Genomic DNA, 15,560 nt, shown 5'->3' with positions numbered 1-15,560 from the left:
GTGCATCATAATTCAAGTATGGAGTATTTAAATGAACATGATTCTGCTTATTAGTTCTTAAGGCATACATGCCATGAATTATCATTATACACGGTTCCAGTATTCTGGACCATAATATATAATCTTCTATGTAATTTCAAGAGAAACTTATCACATGCTTACATGAACTCTTAACAAGAGTTTCATCTAAACAGAGAAATTGTTTGCTTGAATATTAAGTTATCTTAATTTGAATTCCAAGCAAACCTAGTCTTGAAAGTTTATAAATAGAGCGACTCAAACAATCAGGAAAATCCTTGACACTTCTGTTTCCTAGTTGTTTGCTAGAGTCGTCCATTATGAACATAGGTTTACTCAGAGAGATACAATTAGGTTTACGAATTAAAGACTTCACTTAGGGATTCGTGAAGCCAGGTCTTAATATCCTTACCTTGATAGTTCGTGTATCCTGATTTTTTTTGTTTTGTTAGCGAGGTTTTAGTAATCTCTTTCAGGAACGAGATAAGTATTCTGGATTTGTGAGGTTTGCTAGATTTGTCTATTGCAAACAGATTTCCAAACCATGATTTATCGATCTAAAGGAAAATAAAATATACTTATTTGTTAGATGCAGATTAGTATCAAAAGTCTTCACTAAGGCTGAAGCAACTCTTAGGTTGCAAAGGACATCAGCTAATGAAATCAATTGCGTAGAGTCTTGCGAGATTCAAGAGATGTAAGGAGCACGACTGCAGCTGAACTACTTGGAGGGTGAATTCGGTCTCAACTACATTCCAGTCCGAAGTCTGATAGTAGGATAATGTCTGTAGCGGCTTAATACAATTCGATGTCAAATTTGGATGAGGTACCGAGGTTTTACTGCACATGCAGTTTTCCTTGTTAAAAAACTTCTGGTGTCTTGTGTTTTTTGTTTTCCGCATTATACTGTTTTATCTTTATAATAGGATTAACACAAGTAGTACGTAATCAATATTTATAGATACGTCCATATTAATTATGATCTATTACTCGTTCTTGTAGAATTTGTATCTTGAAAGATAGATAACAAGTTTAATTATTGGCAGAATTCAGATTCGATTAATTGGATACGACTAGATTGATCTTGGATATTGACTTTTAAAAACATCAGGTAACCTTAAAATCACAATAAAATCAAGTGTGGTGATCAAGATTCAAGATTTTGGTGATATTACTCTCTTTCTATGAGAAAATCTCTTTTTCTAGAAGTTTTTTTTTAATAAAAATGGTCTGGGGGTCCTAGCTTTCTCCACTTTAGCAGAACTTGGCGATGACACTTTGAGTTTCTTCGAGCGTCTGAAGAATTGTATTATCAACAATGATGCTAGTAGTGGTTTGGATAGTTTTATTTTTTATAGATTGGGCATTGCTACTCAAAGGGAAGTTGGAGCCAGCTTGTTGCTAGGTTACCAACCAAAAGTTTTGTATGATTTCTTATTATTATTTTTGATATTATTTAAAAAAGGTGAATTTTTTTTCTATTTTTTTAAAAAAAATGGTTGGATTATAATCCCAAAAGCCATTTTTTCAATCTTCGGATTGCTTGGTAATGTTGTTGGTGTTTCGTCTTTCCACTTTATATATTTACTCTTTATTATTACCTTTTAATTAGATTTTGAACTTTGACTTTTATGTTCCCGAAGTCTACTCTCTATTTTATCATGAATAAGATGAGGTTTATAAAAAAAAGGAGTAATTTGCATTATCTACCCGGCAAGATTGCTAATTTGAGTTACCTCCCCTGCAAAAATAAAATTAGCAAAACCTCCTCTCGTCATATATTCCATCCATTCCAAGTTAGCTGAGTTAACAATAGCATACACGTGGCACAAAAATACATGTGTCAGTTAAAGTACCCGAAATGCCCTCCTATACTAATTTAATCTAGCGACCATAATAAAGTCAGATAATCAACGGTTAGATTTACGATGACCAGTCTTTTCTTCTCCATATAAAGTGTCTCTCCTTTTATTCTTTCTCTCCATTAAACCTGCAACCAGTATTATTTTAGTTTTGAAAAATTAAAACACAATTTTGCCATATCAAAACCCCTTTTAATTTATCTTTGATAGTAAAATACCTGATTGACAGTTGTAATGGATAAGAAAATCACCGATTTCGCTCTCTTTGTTGGAGTTGAAATTAAATTCATGGTGGTATCATATAGAAATAAAGATGATAATGAAAGAATTAAATAGATTGGTAAAGTGAAAGTTCTCAAGTGTTAATGATGCTTAAACGCATCAACAAATAGTAAAGATTATATGTTACTTGTATGGAGATAGATTCAAGCTTCGAATCAACTGGCTAGAATAAGATAGGTTTTATATTCTCATATTGGTTGTTTAATGGTGGATTTACACAGATCTTCATGAATGAAGACGATATCAGGCTTTACTAACTATTAGTGCTACAAAGTAGTTGATTTGGAATTGTTGAGATAATGAAGGAAATAAAGAAATTACGAAGTTAGTTGGTTAAAATTCAATTCTTTGTGGGGTTTTTGTTCGAGGAGAATTGTCTAATTTAAGGTGATTGCATTGTTGGTACCGGCAGAAGAAGATGCCCAGAAGTTCAGAAAAATTTAGGTTTCATTTTTCCTTTTGAATATGTAAATACTACGAAGAAGATGAGGGCTATTTTGGTAGTTTGTCACAGACGTGTATACTTTGGCCACTTGTATGCTGCTGCTGAGTAAGACAACCAGAATGGATGGAATTCTTGACGAAAGGAGATTTTGCTAATTTAATTTTTATAGGGGAGATAATGCAAATTAACAATCATCCAGTAGAGGTAACACAAATTACCCAAAAAAAAAAAAACAAGTGATATTAGGTATAATAGTATATGATTTATTTATTTTTTTAAATTTTATCTTAGAAAAAAATCGATAGAAAGTAAGTAATTTTTGAGATCTCCATAGAAAGAGAGTAACTTTTGAGATCCCCATTAAAATCATATTAGTAGTACTTTTCTAAATTGATAGTTGTTATAAGGAGATTTTTTTTTTATGATATCATACACTCGGATGCTATAATATTATGAAAATATTTATCTGCATGTTTACATGTGAGAGCTCATATTGGTAGATTTGTTCCTATGAAGGACTATTTTCCGCTTTGTAATTCATGTGAATCATAAATAGTTAGATCATCTGTTTACTAAAAAACATTTTGCTGAAGGTATATGGACTATGGAGTGGCATGTCTATGTCACATCTCCCCCCTTTAATGACAGCAAGGATCTCCCAAAACCGTTAACAAGTTTTCGCCTCCCGCACGTTTTTTTCGCCTCCCGCACGTACTTTTCGTCCCCCGCACATATTTTTCGTCATCATCGTTGGATTAAGTTGAACTCTAATTATAGCCGTCCGATCCAGCTCATTTGCAAATCACAAAAGTTCCACTTATACTAAAACAAAAACCCTTTCCTTTCTCTTCGATTGAAGATTCTTCTTCTCCCTCAACTCTATTCTCAAACGGCTAGAATCTTAATCCTTGATTCAGTTCACAAACCAATTTCTACAAAACGAACCTTCTTAATTATGATCTGAAGAATAGACCGTGCAATTTTCTTGATTAGATCTAAAGATTAGAAATCGTCGATTATTGGGGATTCATGAAATTGAAACCATTATTCATGACATCAACACACACATGGCTTCTTTGTTTCTACCCGATTCATCTGATTCAAATACATGTTTGATTACTAATTTCAATTTTTTTCACTGAGATGGAGAAATTTAAAAGAATCATATCTAAGACAAGTTTTTAATCTGAATCATTTAAAAAAAAAAAAAGAGTGACATTAATTAAATAAATATACATAATTAAAGAAAACCCATCTATACAAAAAATAAAGATTTTAATCTGTCATTTTCTTAAATCATACATATACTTAACAACAATTACAGGGGGTTAGTCGTGGGAGAGTTCGAGAGATTTTAATGTATTTGGATTTTCTCCTGTTAGTCCTGAGGGAGTTTGAGGGAGTCTCTCCAAATCCCCGTTAGTCGTGGGGGAGTTTAGAGGAGTCTCCTAAACTCCCTAGAAAACACCTGTTAGTCGCTGGGGAGTTTAGAAAAAGCTCTTGAACTCCATGTTAGTCATAAAACCCTACAATATTAGGGAGTTGGTTTCTTTGGGGAGTTTGAAGGAGTTTTTAGTGTATTTTGGTCTCACAACAAATCTCTCAAAAGAGTAGAGATTTTAGTGTATTTTGGTCTCACAACCAAATTTGGTTCAAAATCTTTCTTTTCAAATTATACGGATTTCTCAAATCTCAGCAACAAAAATGTTGTTCCCAACATGATGAAATGATTATCAGATGATGGCCATTATGATACGGTGAAACATTTCTATGAAAATATTAGGATAGTGATCTAGAGTCCATGAAAACGTGTGGATATATAGATTTGTTTAGATCTACATATCCCGTAAGATGCACCAGCAAAAAAAAAATGTACATATCCCGTAGAAGTCTTCACAATTAGCGCTTCCCTGAGTTGAATTACATTACCACTTCTGCAACCACCGTCAAAACTATTTTCTCACCACTACCATCACCACCTATAACCAACCACTACTCCCTTAACCACCCCAAATAAGAACCCTAATTTCAGAAATAAATAAAGGGAGTTAGAATTGTATGGAGACCGTTAAATTGAAGGGGAAAAAAATTATCTCGTTGCACAAAATAACATACTATTGATACAGAGATATGATCATTTTCATTTATTTTTTTTCTTTTGATTAAAGATCAATGTTATTTGCAAATGAGGGTTTATTGTTTCTTAAAAGAGAATGAGTTAGGAGTGAATTCTCTCAAACTCCCCCAAACTCCCTCTAATAAACTCCCTCAAACTCCCTACACTCCCTCAAACTCTCTGAACTCAAAAACACCAAACTCTCTCAAACTCCCTACACTCTCTCAAAATTCCTGAGATTTAAAATACACTCAACTCCCCAGAAATCACTCGAGGACTAACCCCCTGTTAGTCTATTGAAATGGGAAGAAAAAAAACAAAGAAATTAGTTGCACAAAGAAAGAGTTGGGAGTATGTAGACATCTTCCGTCTCTAGAGATGGAAAACGAGGATTTTTTTTGTTTGTTTGTTTGATTTTGGTTTTGCCGGACGAGAAGAGCGATGAGAGGCAAAATCATCAGAGAGGAATAAACGGCGAGAGAGATACAAAGTGGCCTAGAAAGCAGAAGGAAAGTAAAGTGAAGGTTAGAATTTTTGCATTATTACACGTGTAGAACATGTAAGCAAAAAAAACCTAGCTTAATTAGGGCCTTCGAAATTAATTGGGGTCATGCACTAGAGGACAAAAAAGGGACAAAAAAGATCACCAGAACCTAATTTGGGTCACCCCTTATAAAAATATTTTTAAAATGGATAAAATGCCCCAAATGATTAGTGTTAAAATTTAATTAATTAGTGATAATCTTACTTAATTAGAGTTTAATTTTTTTCCAGATTTTTTTCTGCAATTTTTAGTCTAACTTTTTTTTTTGCCCAGATAGTATGAAAAATCGTCAAGGTATTAAATTTTTTCATTAACGACCCTCAACAGTCGTTAATGTTTAGACTGTTTAAGTGACGACTCTAAACTGTCGAAGATTTACTAATGGCGGAAATGTACGACAGTTTTGGGTCGTCATAAAAAATGAACAATTCCCTGACGACCCTTTGGAAGGGTCGTTACTGTTTTGGTTACGCATTTGACGACTTAAACAGTCGTTAATGTTTTAGAAATGTCGTTATAGACCGTCGTTAATCTCTAAAAAGAGTCGTTAGTGTATGACACTTTAGAATCGTTATTGTTTTGATCATGATGTATATGACGACCCTAAACTGTCGTTAATGTCGGTGAAGGGTCGTTAATGAGGGTCGTTACTTGAGAAAAAAATATTAATAAAGGGTAAAATAGTATATTCATCTTCCGATTTTTACACCCCTGAAAAATTTGGGAGGCAAACAAAATTCCATGGCCCCCAATTAGAAACCATAGCCCCCAATTAAGCTGGGAAAAAAAACACCAGCTGTTGCCATAGACCCATAGAATTAAGCCAAGTGACCCAATTCCAGTTTCATGTCTTGGTCCTAAAGCCACTTATATGTGCCTACGCACAATCCGCACTTGCACTTTAGAGAACTGAAATGAAAACAAGGAAAGGAAGATTCTTAAATCTTGAAAACGTCATAAAATCGATACAAAACATATTAATTCTACGTGCAACGCACTCGCACTCAACTTGTATCTTTAATGCGGCTTTTAATATATTCTTTAATATATCTTTCTTTGAATGGTGTATTTACTGGTTATTCATAGATATTAGATTGCTTGTATTTTGTAACTGTTATGGGAATATAAATGTAAGTTGTTTTTTTTTTGAAATGTTTAACTAAATCCGTTTGACCTTTTTCTTCAAAACTTATTTGTTTTCAAAATCAGAAACACCTATCACTTAGTTTTTTAAGGCCAAGACACGGTCCAAATCTCTTGTCGAAATCTAGTTGGCTTTAACTTGAGTCGGAGTTACGCATTGTTGATTAACATAAGGTTTTGTTAGGCATAAAGGCAATTAAAGGTGAACAAATGACAACTTATTTTAAGACCGATAGAAGTGGTAAACACTTTTAGGATTATTGAAGTGATGGAAATAGATGGATAATATGAATAACAGTTGTCATCTTTAGATATCATAAAGTTACATTATTCATCTAAGAATTATATGTTTTACATCATTTTCCACTTAGACTATGAAAATTTATTATAATAACACTAGATTTACAATAATATATATATATATATATTATTCATTTAGAAAAGTACGATTATCATGTTTGAATAATATAAGATTTAATATACTATATATCACGATTTATACCTATATATCGATCGTTGTTATAAGGAAATTGTTTTGTTTTTTATGATATTAAACACTCTATTATGGAAAGCTTTATCTGCATGTCTACATATTAATTAGAGCTCATATTGGTAGATTTGTTCCTATAAAGGTCTCTTTCCCGCTTTGTAATTTATCTGAATTATAAATATTTGGCTATCTATTTACTAAATACCTTTTTGCTGAAGGTATATGAAGTGACCTTTATATGTCACATATCTTTAATGCCGCTTTTAATGTCTTTTTTTGAATGGTGTATTTACCAGTTATCTGATACTATTCATAGAGATTAGATTGCTTATATTTTGTGGTTGTTATGGAAATATAGAAAGTTTTTTTTTTTTCCTTGTTGGAAATGTTTGACTAAATCCGTTGGACCTTATTCATTCTATTTATAAAGGTTTTCCTACTTTCATGCTACCCGTTGCTACAATTCTTGTTTCTTCCCATACTTTAGCTTGCTATGTTTGGCATTCAGGTTGTTCGTATCTTTCTTTTGTTACCTTTTCAGTGGTTGATAGTAGTACTTATCATGTTTTCCTTGATGTTGTTTATCTTTAAAAAATCATAAATTATTTTATGACTTTTTCCAGCATGTCTCAAGTGGGTGTTGTGTATGAATTTGAAGGACGATGTAACTCTTTAACAAAGGCAAAGTCTCGAGCTTGCAAATACGTAACATAATGGGCTCAACAGTTCAGAAGAATCTGAATAATCTTCTCGATTGATAATCTAGATGACATTATCTCTATGTTGAAGAATTATTTTTCTGTTGACTTGAGATCCTCTAACTTTTTGCAAGGAGATCAACATCTCAGATTCTCAGTCTCAATTTTGCTAGGTCTTCTTATACATATGTAAAACAAAATTGTTATGTGTTAGCTGATAGGCTTTCCAAATATTTGCTTAGGTTTGATAGTGTGTCTATTAGTTATGTGGTTGTCGTTCCAGTTAAAAGGAAAGTCTGACTGACTATGCAATCTGAATAATTATTCAATCTTCTGTATACTATATATCAGTTTACAAAAAAAATGAAAAAGAATACTATACTATATTTGATACTATAACGTAACTCGTGTTGAGACGGTTCAGGTTTCACGAGAAATGGTTTTTCTGTGTCAATTAAAACTAAATAAAAAAATTAATTAAGCTAATTATGTATGTCCCCTCTATAACTTGATCCTTTAATTAATTAAAATATATTTTTAATTAAATATCAGTTTATTAACTGATAAAGTAAATAAAAAGATCTTCAGAAAAAAGAGAGAACCACATATATTGATTAATAGAGATCTGAAATCAGAACCATTACAATTTTGAATATGATAATGATACAACCATCAAAGTTAAAATTTATCCACTTGACTAACATTTCTATTGTTACAACCACTACACTCAAATAAGAATTCCCAGAGGTCAAATCCACATCAAGAGGCCAAATTTGTTTTGCATCACTGCCAAAAGAAACAATGGGATCTTGGAATGGTGTAACCATGGTTTTCTAATAATTTGTAAATCAAAGTAAGATAAACTAAAGTAATCATATTTAAATAAATAAATGTGGCATATGCCACCGGATCAGTCGAAATCAACTGTAATCGGTCTGAATTACAATGTGAATCAGCATTGGAGTCTTGTGAGCCATTCTAGTTGCATGTATTGAAGGTATTGATGATCTTGATGTTGATCCTAATGTTTCTTTTGTTGCTTTTGTTGTTGTAGTTGATGTTGCACCAATTTTTGTTGTAATAGATTTTCTTATCGTGAAAAGAACTACAATCCTAATCGTGATCTTTAATAATAATAAATAAGCAAACTCTTTACTCATTATTAAACCAAGTTAAACCCTAAAAATTGGATAGTAATTGTGAGAGATATGAATATGCTTGGATCTCTTCCAAAGGAAGAAATCTAAGTAGATCTGAACATATGGCTTTTATTTTCACTCATTTGGGTTTCCAACGGCAGAAGAAGGGAGGGTCCATTAATAAAGTAAAAACTATTAAGATACAGACTTGATGCTTAATAACTTCTCGTTCTAATCATACAAAAAAAAGACAATTCCAAAAATATTAGATGATTGGTGAGAAAAGTAGAGAAAATAAACGAGATCCAAATAGAACTCTTACATATTGAGATATTCATGGTAATAACTAGCCAATCAAGTGCCCATAATTGTTATCACGAAATGGACTACAACCCTAATTATGATCTTTATCAGTAATAGATAAGCAAATTCTTAACTCATTGTAATACCAAGTCAAACCCTAAAAATTGGATCCTAATTTTAAGAGATATTGATATACGCGGATCTCTTCCAATGGAAGAGATCTAAGTAGATTTGATCATGTGACTTTTATTTTCGCTCATTTGGGTTTCCAATGGCAGAAGAAGGGAGAGTTCATTAATAAAGTGAAAACTATTAAGACACAAACTTGATGCTTAATAACTTCTCTTTCTAACCATAAAAAAGACGATGCCAAAAATATTAGATGATTAGTGATAAAAGTAGAGATAAACGAGATCCAGATAAAACTTTTACGGATTGAGATATTCATGGTAATAAATAGTTAGTCAAGTGCCCGTAATTGTTACCATTAAAGATGAAAAGGGAAGGATAAAGTTGATATAAATTGTAGCCCAAGGATTCAAATCTCAAAATATGAAGATATAACATGTAAACTACTAGTTATGACCCTAGGATCGTCTCTTGAAATTGAATTACAACTACTTGATTTTTAGCTAAGATATGGTCGGTTGTCAGCCAAGAAAAAATATTTGAAGTTCTTTCACTTCAAAATTATAAATAGGAGGATAGTAATAAGATTGGATTCGATACATAAACATGGGAGATTTTGTTGTTCAAAAGTAATTTAAACTAAAAACTGAAGCTGCAAATGTTTGAGAAAATACATATCAGAGAAGAAAATTGATTCAGGAATTCACCGTCCATCGCTCTCTTATGTCAATAGTGCAATACTTTGTTATGCATCCCAATGTAGATACATACTGCAACCGCTAATACATGAATTATTTCCACCAAGTAACCTAGTGATCATTGCTAAGAGATTCAACTTGAGGAAATTATTAAGGAATGCGAGACAAGTTAATCATAGGCAATATAAACAGAATCGTTGCATATTCAACCTAGGTCATTTGTGACTTCTTTCAGGATTTGCACCATTAGTGATCACACATTACTATTAGTTTTTAGGGTTTTTGATAGGAATACTTAAGACTCCTAATTAGTTGTAGACAAGTTATAAGATATTTAATTCACGACTTAAATATACGAAACAAATAATCATATTAAAAGAACATAATCATATAATTGTTATGCATAGTAAAGTTTGAACGATAACGTGTACAAGAAAGCCAAATTATACAAGTGAAGAAAAGATAAATACCACATGATACTCATTCAAATCAGAGAGTACTTATCATCATTTTGAAGAGAATGAAAAGACGAAGCCAATATAATAAGAATGAGGTCAATCCGAGGTCGTATAAGCGAGATGCGCAAAACAATCAAGCTAGAGAAGAAATGACATTCAACAATAACATCAACACTTATGACATTTTGTATGTGTCGATAATTGGTCGGAAAATATCCTGGATGACCAGAACAACAATTATCAGCAATTTAGAATATTTGTATGTGCCGATAGTTTGACAAAAAATCTGATGGAAAATGTCAGGTACAACTATCGAAACTTGTAAGGTGTTATATGTGCCGATAATCTTGTGAATAAATATACAAACTTCGACTTCCGACTATCGAAAAACGTGGTATTTTGTATGTGCCGATAGTTGGTGAAAAAGTATAAAGGAATTTGAAGATTCTTCTATCAACACTTATTGGGTTTTGGATGTGCTGATAGTAGTCGGTGGTAGAATTTTGTCGTACCTATTTTCAATTTAAAAAACAAGGACACGTGCTACCGCGAGTACTTGATTACCTAGATGCCATGAATACTATTTAAAAAGACTTTTAAAACTTTTAGAAGGGATGCATATACGGAGAAGAAGAACGGAGAAGTAGGATTTCGAGTTGTTATTCTGAATTTTTTTAGTGTTTCCTTACTTTATTTATTATATAGAGCATTAAACTAGTGAAGATAATGCACCTATCAAGATACTAACACCTGTGTTTTATAATATAGCGTCGTGCTCGATAATAAGTATTTATTTTGGACTATAAATAATAAATACGTGTAAGAGAAGTCTAAATTTTAGCGTGATATGTTATCTAACTCCTTTAAAATCCTAAGCTCATAAGGCTCCACGTTGAATGGTGACCCTCACCCACTCACAGAATTGCTCCGTTTCACTTTTCCTCGATGAAGAGAAAAACAAGGTTTTTTCTCACGAAATAAAGAATTTTCTTTTTATTTTTTCTCCCGAAAAAAAAGAAAGAAAAACCTAAGAAACCCTAGTAACAAACCTAGATTTTATTCCGAAACAAATCGTCATTAATTTTTCTATTCTCTCTGCAGCCTTCTTCCTCTCCTCTCCATGTTCTACTTCTCTCCCTTTAATTCATCATCGTTTTCCTTTTTTTTTTTCGATCATGTACTAATGGTTTCTTTTACAGATTTTGATGTGGCTTCGGGATACGATGATTCTGAACACTGAGGAGGTCGAGCTAACGGGATAACACAAGAGGAAGTCGAGTTGTTGGTCTGTTAGTGACTTTTGGAGATGGAGAAGTGGATTGCTGCCTATGAGGAAGAGAAGGTACATGTGAAGTTGACAAACTACGGTAGTGTGCCTTACAAACTGATTTTCAAATTGTCAAGGTTCTTCTTTTGTTCTTTCCCCCTGATAAACAACAAAATCTTGACAATATTTCGTAAACACTACCCTTATTACTAATTCATCTATTTTTTATCTTGATTTTTTCCACATGGATTTCAATTGTTAGTAGAGTTTGTTTCTTACTTTCTCATTTTTTGTTGTATGATCATTCTGATTTCGTAGGTGATACATGTATCTGCAACAATAGAGGTGATCACCAGGAAAGCCTGTAGTTCGATTTTAACATATGTAATACCTTGAGTCATATAAAGTTTCAATTTTTGTTTTCTTGACTGTTTTGGCTAAATAATGCCACCATGTGTGTGAAAGCATTGAAAAAATTACCGGGCTTAACATGTTTGGTCGTAGTTGTTCTGGAGGAATTCGAAACTTATGAATATGCAAGACGGTGTACATTCAAGGTAATTGCGTTATAAAGTTTCTGCTATGTTTTTCGTTTTTCGTTTTATTTCTTTAAATCTCTTATACATTACCTATTTATGCATGTTTCAGTATCATTACTAGTGATTGGGTTATGAACTCTTCATACTTGGTGAAATGATATGCATGCGATCTTTTCTAAAAGGTCATATACTCTGTAGTGTTATTATATTTTTAGAGGTTACGAGCTATGGTTAAAACATCTGATATTCAAAGGAATTCCATGGGCAATAAACTGGGGAAAGGCTGTTTTATTTGCTTTGTCAGATCATTGCAACCATTTAATGGTCGCTACAGATGGTACAAGTTGAAATATCTCCAGAGGTTATGGAACGTAGCTTTAGTGGGCACATTAAGTGATAGATCAAAATAAATAAGAACTATAGGTATTTGGCGATAGGTTACTTCGATGGTAGCTATTTCATCTACCTAATGAACTTTCCAATGAGAAGCCAAGTGGGGTATGTGGCAAGTGATCAGACTATACCCTATACAAGTACATTTCAGTAAAGTCAAATTTAAAATGTGGTAGTTAGCTAGGATTATCTTGGTATCATGTTGTGGCTTATAGGTGCCTGAAACTATTGATGGTGCAATTCTCTAGAGACACTGGAGCTGTGACATTCGTCTACTCTTATACCTTTCAATTTTGCTCCATAAGCCATTCTATGTGCCGTTGCGAGCTCGCTGACTACAACAAAGTATTCTTATACCTGTGCCAAGATTAATGCTGCTATCGATAGAGCAAATGCTGCTCACCATTTGCATCATTTTTCTTCATCTAGGTAGAAGGTAGTTTTTCTCTTGGTAACCCAAGAAAGCATCAACAAAAAAACACGACTCAGTTTCCTTTGGGATTTTACCTTTATTGTGCTCAATTAGTTTGTGATGAGTGGAGCAGTGAATACTGAATTGCGTATTATTTTTTATATATATTTTTTATCAATAATTTTATATAGAAATTGTACTTTGCAGGTGGATTCATTCTTCTACAGGGATCCTGACGAAGCCAAGGATCAGGAAACAGATGAGGGTGCTGCTCCAGTGGCCTATTTTGGTGTTGCTGATAGGATTTCTAATGATCAATGGGTGGTGATACCCAATGGGAAGGTGAGTTGCTGCTCCAGCCCTTGATGCTGGTACACATTGGACTGATGCGGGTTAGATTTCTTTACGTTCTTCTTTACATAGTCATCACTCTCTTAATTGTTCTCTTACCAGTTAGCGGTGGTATGATCAATCATTCATTGTTATTGGTTTTTAATAGAGGAAAAGAAACCCATCATCATCTCGCATACCCTCTATTAAGTTCTCAATTTCCTCTATGCAGGTTAGATTTCAACATATAAAGAGAAAACAAACCCATTATCATCTAGCGTACCCTCTCGATGGAAAGTATGAGACAAATTCAAAATTAACTGGAGTAAGAGAATGTCAAGATGATTACAAAAGAAAATTAAAAAGATTTGTATCAAATTTGGTGTTGCTGGTAGCACCTAATTTGTATCAAATTTGGTGTTGCTGGTAGCACCTAATGGCATTTTTGTTTGCTAATTGTATGAATTTTTAAACTAAATCCTTCGTTGTTGAATCCAGGTATAGAAAGGAATCTAGACCAAAGAACAAGGCGAAACAAGAAACAGTTTTGGAAGCAATCACATCAATTCAACCAAACAAAAATGATCCCTCATGTGTCGTCCAACTCTCTTAGCAGAAATGTCAGGTACTTTGAGTATATTTTTAAGTGAATGAGAACTTATTTCCTCCATACTTCAAGATCATTGTCAATCTTTTTAGTAATACCCTTTTGACATGACTTAGGGATTCACTTACTTTCCCCCTGCTTTCTTTTTCTCCATTAAGGAATAAATATGCTTTTTATCCTCATTTTTGAAGGATTTCAGATCGCTTTCTTAGACCTTCATTTCTTAGACCTTCATTATTTATTTACTCTTAAGATTGCTCATCTCAGAATTTGACCTGAATCTAATCAAGGACTAGATAACTCATCTTTCGTTTTTATGTCTTGAATTTTTTGTATGTGTATATGACTTTTATGATGTTAGGGTTTGTTTCCATTATTCCGATTCCAATCATAAAATTTGTTTTCTTCGTCTAATAGTTTAGACAATTTTGGAAAGAATGTTTTATTTCCATAGTTGATGTTCTTGACCCTAAAGAAGAAACAAAATTAAGAATCTTTACAATCCTACCAATAATCATTAGCTTAGTTAAAGTTATATGCTTGGGGTTTAAATGGCTTCTGACTCCTTCATGTTTGTTAGGCTAAGAAAATGAAAGAAAAGTATTGTCATCACATTTTCATTAGGAAAAAAGAAACTGGAAAAGAAAAACAAATAAGGAAGATGGGGAATACAATGAAATCTCCAGAGAATAGAACACTAAAGAGCGATATCGACATACTTTCTGCTCTTGCTGATACTTTTTTGTTTTTTGTTTTGTGTTTCGTTAGACATGCTCGAGGCCTTGCAGCGCACACCTGAGGGGAGCCAGATTTGTGTTTCTTATCGGAAACATAAAGCCCAAGGGTTAATTTTGGTTTCACATGCTTTTTTGTTTATTAGTATGGATGTTTCCACTCATTGGTACTGCGGTACAAATAGTGAATTTTCTGTGTTGACTAAGTATATATTAATTAATAAGGACATTGGTTATTGTTTTTGTTGAAAGCTATCGAAAATGACTTTATATTTCTATCAGCTCCTATTCATGAACTTTTAGATAGGTAGTTTGAGGGAGTTTGGAAGGGTTGGATTAAGAAGTGACGGATAAAGAAAAACAAAGAATGAAATTAAGAAGTGTCTTCCTTTCTTATAGGACAAAAGCACCATCTTTTCGAACACCAAATCAAATTTGCGAAGTGACGGGACAAGGCGTAGCCACATCACATCAAACTAAAAAAATGGTTAAAAGAAAATAGAGCCACATCACATCAAACTAAAAAAATGGTTAAAAGAAAATAGAATGACGGTGGATGGTTTTCAGGTCCGGTAGCTTACTTAGTATAATTTGTTTGCTTTCAAAAGCAATGTAATTCACCACAAAATGGTGTTGTTGCAAATTGAAGCCTTTTATCTCAATCAGCCAGTTGAACCTGATTGTATATATACTTATTTAAGAACAACATTATGTGATTATGAGAACAATTGCCGCTTAATTATCCTTCTTATCCACAAAACCATATCACTTTCTATTCAAGTGAAGTGCAAATTTAGATGTGATTTGCATATAATTTTCGTACTATTAAATATCGTGACTGGGCGAGGCGAAGCCGAGCTTTACCAAATCATATTGTTACTTGACGAGGTGAAGTCGAGCCTTACCAAATCATATCGTTACTGGGCGAGGCGAAGCCGAGCTTTACCAAATCA

At 33.0% G+C, this 15,560-nt stretch overlaps 1 protein-coding gene across 8 annotated transcripts; it reads left to right on the top strand.

The window, feature by feature from the left end:
* The first annotated feature begins 11,335 nt into the window (after positions 1 to 11,335).
* On the top strand, positions 11,336 to 14,858 carry LOC113357650. Of its 8 annotated transcripts, XM_026601091.1 has the most exons (8): positions 11,336 to 11,447; positions 11,525 to 11,692; positions 11,911 to 11,937; positions 12,097 to 12,149; positions 13,144 to 13,278; positions 13,499 to 13,563; positions 13,765 to 13,891; positions 14,642 to 14,858. In XM_026601091.1, exons 2-7 carry the CDS (start codon positions 11,632 to 11,634, stop codon positions 13,877 to 13,879), a joined length of 456 nt encoding a protein of 151 aa, XP_026456876.1. In that variant the 5' UTR covers positions 11,336 to 11,447; positions 11,525 to 11,631; the 3' UTR covers positions 13,880 to 13,891; positions 14,642 to 14,858. The 8 variants fall into 8 exon arrangements, 3 of the variants coding, with proteins under 3 accessions (XP_026456876.1, XP_026456874.1, XP_026456877.1); XR_003363759.1 differs by having other exon boundaries at positions 11,345 to 11,692; positions 13,499 to 13,591; XM_026601089.1 differs by having other exon boundaries at positions 11,345 to 11,692.
* The last annotated feature ends 702 nt before the right edge of the window (positions 14,859 to 15,560 follow it).

The sequence above is a fragment of the Papaver somniferum genome, chromosome 3 (genome assembly GCF_003573695.1).
Source record: "Papaver somniferum cultivar HN1 chromosome 3, ASM357369v1, whole genome shotgun sequence".
Classification (NCBI taxonomy): Eukaryota; Viridiplantae; Streptophyta; class Magnoliopsida; order Ranunculales; family Papaveraceae; genus Papaver; species Papaver somniferum.
Note: the sequence above shows the minus strand (reverse complement) of the source record. Positions and strands in the feature narration are given on the sequence as shown.

Bases quoted from the DNA above. Each gene is read 5' to 3' on its own strand.
- LOC113357650 (XM_026601091.1), top strand. From the start codon at position 11,632: ATGGAGAAGTGGATTGCTGCCTATGAGGAAGAGAAGGTACATGTGAAG. The intron at 11,938-12,096 runs GTGATCACCAGG...GTTTGGTCGTAG, and splicing joins ATGTATCTGCAACAATAGAG to TTGTTCTGGAGGAATTCGAA. The intron at 12,150-13,143 runs GTAATTGCGTTA...TGTACTTTGCAG, and splicing joins CAAGACGGTGTACATTCAAG to GTGGATTCATTCTTCTACAG.